At 36.8% G+C, this 10,691-nt stretch overlaps 1 protein-coding gene across 1 annotated transcript; it reads left to right on the top strand.

Moving 5' to 3' along the window:
• Positions 1–4,399: 4,399 nt before the first annotated feature.
• On the top strand, positions 4,400–5,188 carry LOC107460979 (uncharacterized). Its single transcript, XM_016079410.1, has one exon. The coding sequence runs from the start codon at positions 4,400–4,402 to the stop codon at positions 5,186–5,188; it is 789 nt and encodes a 262-aa protein (XP_015934896.1).
• The last annotated feature ends 5,503 nt before the right edge of the window (positions 5,189–10,691 follow it).

A 10,691-nucleotide genomic window follows, 5' to 3' on the forward strand; every position in this document is an offset into this window, starting at 1 on the left:
CAAAAAATAAATCATTAATATTTATTGATTTAACAATATAAATATAAAAAAATAAGAACATAAAAATAAAAGAACAAAGATTCTTTGGCAAACAAAACACTAGTCCATATAGGTACCTACTAAAACAGGCATATTTAAAGACCAAACTTTAACACTGTCCAAAATTAAAAATAAAAAAAAAAAGTAAACCTTGACCAAAAAGCAACAAAAAAGCAAACCCTAAGTTCATTAAGTTGGACTACTCATAAAGAACAGATCTTTTCTAGTGAAAAAAAAAAAAATAAATTGCACTACTTATATATAGGAAATAGATCTTTTCTAGTGAAAACAAAAGGGAAAAAAAATTGATACGGTCTAATATTTAATCTGAACCCTTAATAAAATCAACAGTCTTAATTATAATAAATAATTATTATTATGACTATATCTTCTCAAATTCTATAAACCTTTTTTTTTCTTTTCGATTCCACATTCCACTCGTCTCATTCTCTTCCGTAGCAGTAACAACAAGAAAAAGTTTTTTTTCTCGTTTTCTTTCTTCTGCTTCAGCAACTCTGTGGAACAACCGCAGTTGTTGATGGCAAATAGAAATCTCGCATCGAAATCAAATGGTCAAAATCTGAAGGCTCTATCTCCTGAAGTGTGATTGCATAACACAATGAGCAAGAAGAGAGAGTTATTGAGGCCTAAAGTAGAATCCAAGGTTGAAATGTACGTATGCGGTGTAACCGCTTATGATCTCAGCCATATTGGCCATGCTCGCGTCTACGCCAATTTCGACCTTCTTTTTAGATTATTTTCTCTTTCTCTCTCAATCACTAAATTCCTAAATAATATCCTTGTTGATAATAATTATTTTGAATTTGTGTGGTTGGTTTTGTAATTAAGTAGGTACTTTAAGCATTTGAAATGTGAAATGTCTTATATTCACAATTTTAATGATGTGGATGACAAGGTGAAAAAAATTAGTTTATTTTTCTTTTTTATTTGAATTTTCATAGTTTGGTTGTGTAAGTTTTGGATAATGATGTTGTGATATATACAATAGTTTTTTTGCTTACGATTAGATACTGAAAAAGGAACACAGCATTAGATAAAAAAAGCTCATTTGGTTGTGTTCGTCATTTTATATTATTTTATTCAATTCTTTTGATTTTTTTATTTGTGTTTGTTTCTGAAAATGCTGTATTTTTTTTCAAACAAAAGTATTTTTAAAATTCTGTTTTTTTAATTAGGCATTTGGTGTCACTTTAAAATGAGTAGAGTAGAGAAATGAGATTCTTGAGAATGTGTGTTATAAATTTTGTCTATCTATATGAACAGCTTTATTATTTATGTAATCATTTTATGTTCAAGACTCTAATTTATAATAAAGTTCAATAACTTTACTTGTCTATGGCCATTCAAGTAGTACCCTATTTTCATCTTTTAGACCTTAATAATATTTAGTAGTGATTGAATTTTGATTATATTTTTTTATTATGCAAAGTAGTCATTGCTTTTAATTGGTATGACATGATCTAAATATATAATTTTCAATTTCTATAGATTATTGATAATTCTGTAGATCATTGCCAGAGCAAATGAGTTAGGCGAAGATCCAATTAGTTTGACCAAATGCTTTTGTGAAGAGCTCCGCCAAGACATGATAATAATTAATTATCTGACTCCTTTTGTGAAAATTCTGATGTTGAAGATGAGAAGCATGGGAAGAAAACATCTGCTCAAAATTGTAATAGGAGGTTGAGTACGAATTAGTGTGGGAATAAGTTTATTGCGCAGAAATTTATTATGCAAAGTAATTATTTGTGTGTATGTTACGTAATTTGTGATCCAGTCCCGCTAAGTAGACAATAGAGAATCTGAACAAGGTGAACAACGAGTTAGAATATTGGCCCAATGAAGTTTTTTAAAAAAAATACTCTATCCGAATTACCCAACTAAAAAACCTTAATCAGTAATTCAAAAGTTTTAACCATCCATTATACCCTAATTTACCAAAGCACCAGCTTCTCCCCCAAACTCTCTGTCATTGCCGTCGTCGCTTTGTCACCAACCAGCCCCCATCATTGCCACTGGGATCCTCCTCACCCCCACTGTTTCGTCAACAAAGAACATCATCGGCACTTAAGGATAATCATCCACTTAAGAAAAAAATAATAATTCGCATACCTAGTGAATTGAACATCCAGTATATTTTAACTGTATCTAACTAAACAAATTCCAATCAAATAACCATCCAGATAAAAATTAAAATAACTATACGCATACCTACTAAAATGATCATCCGGCATATTATGGGTTTCTTTTAAAAACAGAATAAAGGAATGACATTTCACATGTGAGGTCCAAGAGGCATGTGACTTGTGAGATCTTGATATGAGTCACTGGGCAGGTTATGAGGCTCAAGAATAAGCTCCACATTTGGTTCACCCTTAGACAACATGAACTCCATTTCATTAGGAGGACGTTGTTGTTGCGTTGCCAAGAATGGATGAACCGGCATCACAAGAAGCTTTGCTTATCCAGGGCCAAATCCAAGCATCGCCAAGTTCGGTAGAAGAGGTTGATTGACAAAGCTACAAATCGTGAGGGAAAAGGTGGTATGGTGGCTGGGCGGCGCTGCTGCGAGTCGCAAGGGAGAGGTCGCTACGGTGGCCAGGCGGCGCAGTTGCCAACGCGAGGAAGAAGGGCTACGACAGTCGTCTTTGCTACTGTGAATTGTAGAGTAGAGAAAGATTGCGATGGTCGGGCGATGCTACTACGAATCGCGAAGTGGGGTGGGGCCGAGGCATTCGGCGGTGGCTGCGGCGCGTGAGGAAGAAGCCGCGATAGTGGACGCCGTTTGGCGGTGCTGCATCTTATGGTGGTTGAAGCTACGGTGCCGTTTTCGTCGCGGCGTGGTAGAAGGAGAAAACGTGAGTTGAAGGAGAAGGAGGGCTGAGATAGAATGGGAACGTGATGTAATGGAGGATATTACGTTGCCTAACCCTAATAATTTAATTCAAAAATTGATTGTTCTAATAAATTGAGAATCTGATTTCAATAATTAATTTAACCTTTTTTTAAACTATTGTTCACGTTGTTCAATATTTACATTGTCACCTATACTTTCTCTTATCCGAATTACAACGCAAATAGTTTGAAACCTAATCCATACGTCTTTTTCTTTATTTTGCATCAATTAGGATTGCTTCACGAGTCATTATCCAAACGAAAGAATGAAACTTTTCTAGTCCATTCCATTTTTAAGTGAGTCTAAAAATACGATCAAGGGGACCCGTGTCGTCTTGAAGGTGATGTAGGCTAACTTGAGATTGAAAGTGCCATTGAAGGAGGGAGTCCAGAAAATACAACCAGGACCTTACCAAAATGAAGGAGGGGAAATGGCTAGAATTTTGTTCATAATTGAGTCTGTTCATACCCTGACCCAATACTATGGTCCAGGTCTAAGTAAGCCAAAAAGGCCTAACCCAAAGATTGGCCTTCGCCACTTACCTGCCTCATCGAAAGAGGTCGGGCTCGACATATGCTCCTCCTCAAAGAGGTCGGGCTCATCATGAGCTGACAGATAATACTTATTCAAATAAGTAACTGTCCCCTAAAATTTTTCAATCCACTACCAGAAGCAATATCTCACTAACCCTAAGATAAAGGAATGGTTATCCACCTTCAGAAGTGAAACTACTCCAACGGTGGTTATTGGATCACCACTATAAACACACTGACACCCTTAGGTAAAACTAAGTTCCAATATTCTCAAAAATCTGCTTACCCCTTTGCTAACTTAGGCATCGGAGTGTATTTGCAGGTACCACCCCCCATTCTTTCATATATTCAACTCGAACGGCGGCTCCCAGGCGTAAACCAAGTCGGAGACCCCCTTTCATTAACGTTCGGGCCAACCCCTCAAGCCCAATCCAACTATTTCAGGTTACCCACGTAACATTGGCTTGGGAGAATGACTCATAATGGCAGATGATCAGAACGAGGACGGACATACTGCATCAGAATTTGAGCAAGAATATCAAGATGCAGTCAACAACGATAGAGCCATAATATCTCTGCAAGGAGCGGATAGCCAGCACCAAGAAGGTCCCTCGGGTGTGAAAGACCCAAGGAAAATCTCCTCTAGGGCACACGAATTGGAGAAAGAGGGGCAAGCTCATGCTGCCGATCTCATGGGACTACTTCACGGCCACCAAGGATGGATGGAGCAGCTGGAACAAGAACTAGAGCGACAGCGAGAAGCAGAGAGAAAACTACGGGGAGAGGTTGAGCGACAAAAAGAGTTTGAAGAAAAGCTCTTAAGATTGGAATCCAATCTCCGAGGTAGGGGCTCTCGCGCTGACCGAGAAGATACCCCGTTGGGAGAGAATATCCATTTAGTGAAGACATCATGAGGGAAAAAGTTCCAAGGAACTTCAATGGCCCTGACATAGATTTCTACGACGGGACTACCGACCCAAAGCATCACTTGAGCAACTTCAAAAGTGGGATGTATCTAGCCGACGCCTCTAACGCTACCCGCTGCAAGGCCTTTTCAACGACTTTGACAAAGGCAGCGATGAAGTGGTTCGACACCCTCCCCCCAAGGTCGGTCACTAGCATCGACGACCTCTCGCGCAAATTCCTTATACGATTCTCAATCCAGAAGGACAAAGTCAAGCACGCGCCCAGTCTCTTGGAGGTAAAACAAGAGGTCGGTGAACCCCTAAGAGACTACATGAAAAGGTTCAACAAGGCATGCTTGGAAATCCAAGATATGCCTACAGAAACAGTAATCATGGGCCTAGTAAATGGACTCCGAGAAGGTCTATTCTCTCAGTCCATCTCGAAAAGGCATTCGACTTCTTTGAATGATGTGCAAGAAAGAGCTGAAAAATACATCAACATGGAGAAAAACGCCAGGCTACGAGAACCAAACTGGCGACCTGGGCACTCTCACCCATCAAAGGAGAAGGAGAGAGAGCCCAAGAAAAAAGAAGAAGTCGGGGCTAAGAGACCCAGGAGATATCACTCTTATACTCCTCTACGAGTTTCCATAGTCGACATCTATAGAAAAATTTGTCACACTGAAAAGCTACCTCATCCTCGGCCCATCAAGAACAAAAGGGGGGAAAGTCGTAACGAATACTGTGAATATCACAAGTTATATGGGCACTCACAAATGATTGTTACGACTTGAAAAATGTGATAGAAAAGCTAGCCAGGGAAGGTCGGCTAGATAGATATCTCATGAAAAAGTCGGACTATCATGGAAAGAGGAAACGAGATGAGGAAGATCGGAGAGATCCGCCACTACGGACCCCAGAATGACATATACATATGATCTCGGGAGGGTTCGCTGGTGGAGGACTCACAAAGTCATCTCGTAAAAGACATTTAAAGGAAGTTTATCAGGTCGAAAGCGAATTGCCCAACCTTCCAACAATTTGTTTCACCAAAGAAGACAGACAGGGTATTGCCCTTGGACATGACGATCCGGTGGTAATTACTATGATTCTCGCCAATGCCCATCTACACAGAACCTTGGTGGATCAGGGAAGCTCGGTAGACATCCTATTCAAACCAGCATTTGACAAGCTGGGATTGGACGAAAAGGAGTTAAGAGCATACCCTAACACCCTCTACGGATTGGGGACACACCCATAAAACCATTAGGATTCATACCCCTACATACAAATTTTGGAAAGGGGATGAAATCCAAAACTCTAAGCATCGACTTCGTAGTCGTTGATGTGGGCTCGGCCTATAATGCCTTAATAGATAGGACGACCTTAAATCGGCTTGGAGCAGTGGTATCCACACCCCCATCTTTGCATGAAATTCCCAACACCAGAGGAAAGCGCAACCATCAGGGCAGATTAGAAGCTGGCGAGAAAGTGCTACAACGAAAACCTAAACCTGAGGGGTAAAGGCAAAAAGGTTAATACCATTGAGCTCGGGGGAATCTGAGCTAAAGAAGAATTGCGACCACAGCCCGGAGGGAAGACAGAGGAAGTGCAGATCAGACAAGAGGATGGAAAAAATACCAACATAGGAGCCAATTTGAAAGAAGACTTGAAGCAGAAGCTGATAAGGCTCATACGAGATAATTCTGACCTCTTTACCTGGAAAGCCTCTGACATGCTCGGGATAGATCCCGACCTCATGGCGCATATATCTAGGATCCCGACCTGTTCAGCAGAGAAAACGGAAGCTCGGTCCTGAGCGAGCTCAAGTGGTCAAAGAGCAAATACAAGTCCTCCTAAAAGCCGGCTTTTATTAAAGAGATCAAATACTCGGCTTGTCTAGCAAATGTGGTGCTAGTAAAAAAACAGAACGGCAAGTGGAGGATGTGCGTTGACTACACCGACTTGAACAATGCGTGTCCAAAAGACCCATATCCTCTTCCAAACATTGATACTCTAGTAGATTACATCTCGGGATATCAATACCTGTCATTCATGGATGCGTACTCGGGGTATAACCAAATCCCGATGTACAGGTCGGATCTAGAAAAAATATCTTTTATCATGCCTAGAGCGAATTACAGCTATGTGGACATGCCCTTCGGGTTAAAGAACGCAGGAGCCACATACCAAAGGCTGATGAACAAGGTGTTTGCACCTTACCTTTGGAGTTTAATAGAAGTCTATATGGACGACATGTTAGTAAAAATCAAGGATGAAGCAGACCTCTTGACCGACCTCTCACAAGTCTTCAGCACCATAAGGACACACAAGATGAGATTGAATCCCGCAAATTGCACCTTTATAGTGGAGGCTGTAAAATTTCTAGGGTTTATGATAACACCAAGGATGATGCACACCTCTTTACCGACCTGTTTAAGGGAGGTCCAGCAACTGAACGGCCGACTTGCAGCTTTCTCCATATTTTTAGCAGGATCAACATTGAGATTCCTACCACTTTTTTCTCTACTAAGAAAAGGATGTCAGTTCGAATAGACCCCTGAATGCGAATAAGCTTTCCTGGAGTTCAAAAGGTTTTTAAACCAACCTCTAATTCTAACCCGACCTAAAATCGGAGAAGAACTCGTCCTGTATTTGTCTGTAACCGACAAGGCTGTGACGTCTGCACTAATATGGGAAGATGAGGTCGGGCAACATCCTGTATACTTCACCAACAAAGTTCTACAAGACCCCGAGTTAAGGTACCAAAAACTTGAGAAGTTTGCGTATGCCTTAATATTGGTGTCTCGAAGGCTACGGCCTTATTTTCAAGCTCACACAATAAAGTTCGAACAAACCAGCCTATAAAGCAAATTCTTCAAAAAACAGACATTGCAGGCAGAATGGTTCAATGTGCTATAGAACTATTCGAGTTCAACCTAAGATATGAAACTCGGACAGCAATTAAAGCACAATGCCTCACCGACTTCATGGCAGAATATGCAGGAGATCAAGAGGAGGCCTCGACAACTTGGGAATTGTATATGGATGGTTCTTCCAACAAAATTGGAAGCGGTGTAGGCATAGTACTTGTCAACCAATAGGAAACTCAAATAGAAGTCTCCCTGAAATTTGAATTTCCAGCCTCCAACAATCAGGCAGAATATGAAGCCTTGATTGTTAGGTTGAAACTAGCAGAAGAAGTTGGTGCAACCAAAGTAGTGATCTTCAGTGACTCTCAAAGGGATTCTTTTAATGAGAAAGAGTGAAGGTAGGGAAGAAACTTTGAAGAGAAGACGAAAGAAAATAAAGAAAGAAGAGGGAAAAGTATTTATAACAGGCTAGAGGCACAACGGTAAAATGATGCAATCATTAAAGAAATGCGCCGTTACCAATGTAACTGCTCCCACGTGTAAATGCGAAACCCCAAACAGACGGACGTTTGATTAGACGCGACGGTTGAAAAATTTGAAAACACGTCGGTTTTCAAAATCACATCGGTTTCCAACTTGAACGAACCCAAGTTCAACTAATACTCGAATTCCACTCATGGCCAAAAGATCGGACTTGAGTAGGGGGCACTGTTCATACCTGGCTCAATACTATGGTCCAGGCCCAAGTAAGCCAAAAAGGCCCAACCCAAAGATTGGCCTTCGCCACTTACCCAATCTCATTGAAAGAGGTCGGGCTCGTCATGAGCTGGTAGATAACACTTATTCAAATAAGTAACTGTTCCTTAAAATATTTCAATCTACTACCAGAAGCAATATCTCACCAACCCTAATATAAATGGACGGTTATCCACCTTCAGAAGTAGAACTACTCAAACGGTGGTTATTAGATCACCACTATAAATACACTGACACCCTCAAGTAAAACTAATTTCCAATACTCTCAAAAACCTGCTTACCCCTTTACTAACTTAGGCATTGGAATGTCTTTACTGGTACCATCCCCCATTTTTTCATATACTCAACTCGGACGACAGCTCCCAAGAGTAAATCAAGTCAAAGACCTCCTTTCATTAACATTCGGACCAACCCCTCAAGGCCAATTCAACTATTTCTGGTTACCCGTATAACAAAGTCCAATAACCATCTTCGAAGTTTATCAACTTTCCAATTATTTAAAAAAGAGAAAGTCCATCTCGAAGTATGGAAATATAAGAATTAGGTGCAAATGGCATGAGAATGGCTCCAAGAGTGAATATAATGTCAGCAAAGAGGGTGGCCTTCTTTTGTCCAATGGAATCTTCATCCAACCACCTACCACTCTTCAATGATTGAACCATCAATTGTCATGCTTAGAATTGTTTCATGAAAATTTCAATACTAGGATGCTTGAATGATTCAATTTCAATTAGGATCATATTGGTTTATCAAATTTCATTCGCCATCTCAACTAGTTGTTGTTTAATTTAACATAGAAGACAAAATTCTATCTCACTTAGTATGAGGAGTCACTTAATAGAAAAAAGTTAAGAGATTAATATAATATAATTTTGTCAAGCTTATAGATATAATTAGTGTAATCGAAATTTTATAGACTATTTTAATACACATAATTGATCTTATCTATCACTTTAAGACTTAATTCGTGAATGTTTAATGAATAATTTTATCAATAATAAAATTGCAAATAAAAGAAAATTCAACTTATACAAAAATAATTTCAAACAAAAGAATTAAATTTAATTCTACTAATATATTAATATATTAAAGTCATTTCAATTTATAAAATTAAATTCCAAATAAAAATAATTATTCTTTTATAAAAAATTAAGAATTAAATATTATTTTAGTTTTTTTAATTTTGGCTAAAAAAGTTGTCTCTAACATTTTTTTATGTTCAAAATCATATCTAACATTAATTTTAGTTTTAAAATAATCGTTCTCTAATTTTCAAACAAAAATACTATTCTTCTTCTTGCAAACACTTAGGGTGTATTTTTTTGTGTGACTATACTTAGGGTATATTTGGTTTAGTGTTTGGAGTATCAAAAACTCGTTTAGTTTTTTCTTTCTCTAAATGTAAATTTGATTCTACCCTTTAATCACGTTTACTAAAAGCTACAATTTCTAATTTTTTGTTCAACGGACTGAATTTTATTTTTATATACCAATTGTATCTTCTGTTATTTATATGATAAATTTTTTTTTATAATATTGTTTCTCCAATATTTTCTCATGCGTATTATTATTTTTTATAAAACTCTTATTATTGTTTGTTTATAACATTTTTTTATCATTATTTTTATTTTTTTGGTATGGAATATTTTTTTTGCTTTGAATTATGATTTTGTTAATCCTATTAGAATACTAAAAAGCATTGAGAATACTAAAAAAATTCTTTTTAGTAATTTTTTATTTAAAAGTAATTTTAAATAATATAATTCAAACAATATTTAGTTTATTATAATCCATTTTGAATAAAAATTACCAATTATAAATCACGTTAATATCAACTCAATTTTAATTAAAATCAATTTTATACAAACATCTATTTACAAATGGTAATCCAAACAAACTTCTATTTGGTTGCTGTCCATGTCTTAGGCTGCGTTTGACAGAAGAGACATTGTGTCCAAAGACACTGAATTAGTATATTTTGTGTCCATCCTGACAGAAATGACACAGAGACACTAACAAAAGACACATCTTATTTTTTATTTTTTCTTTTATTATTTTTGTTAATTTTTTATAATTATATTTTTCTTATCAAATTTTTTAAATGAGAAAAAATGAAAATAAATTTGATTTTCATAATTTGTTTTAGTTTATCACCAAATAGAATATAATAACACAAAATTTTGTGTCCTTATCCTTTGTGTCTTGTTATCCTTTGTGTCTTGTTTTCAATGTCTTATCTTATCTTCTCTCAAAAACAAACTCAACAGCCTTAGAGACACCGTAACACGTTCTCTATTTGGTTCAGTGAGACAATTATGGAGACAATTCGGTTTGGTTGATGTATAGGATGAGATATAGATACAAAGATACAGACATAAAAGATATAGACATAAAATATTTGTATTTATTGGTGTTCGATAAAAATAATAAACAAGATATATAAATATTTTAAAAAGATTAAATTATCCTTCATTCAAAAAAAATTTAAAAAGATAGGAGAATAAATTTTAAAAATTTAAGAATTAAATAAAAATAAAAGAATAAAAATAGTGTCCGAATGTCTCATAGTATAAACGAAATAATTTTAAATGTATTTTGTTTAACATTGTAAACAAAATATGTGAAATATGTTAATTTATACATATTTTATTTATAAGGTAAAAAAATA

The sequence above is a fragment of the Arachis duranensis genome, chromosome 8, assembly GCF_000817695.3.
Source record: "Arachis duranensis cultivar V14167 chromosome 8, aradu.V14167.gnm2.J7QH, whole genome shotgun sequence".
NCBI lineage: Eukaryota > Viridiplantae > Streptophyta > Magnoliopsida > Fabales > Fabaceae > Arachis > Arachis duranensis.

Excerpts from the sequence above, each read along its gene's own strand:
- LOC107460979 (XM_016079410.1), top strand. The coding sequence starts at position 4,400 with ATGAGGGAAAAAGTTCCAAGGAACTTCAATGGCCCTGACATAGATTTC.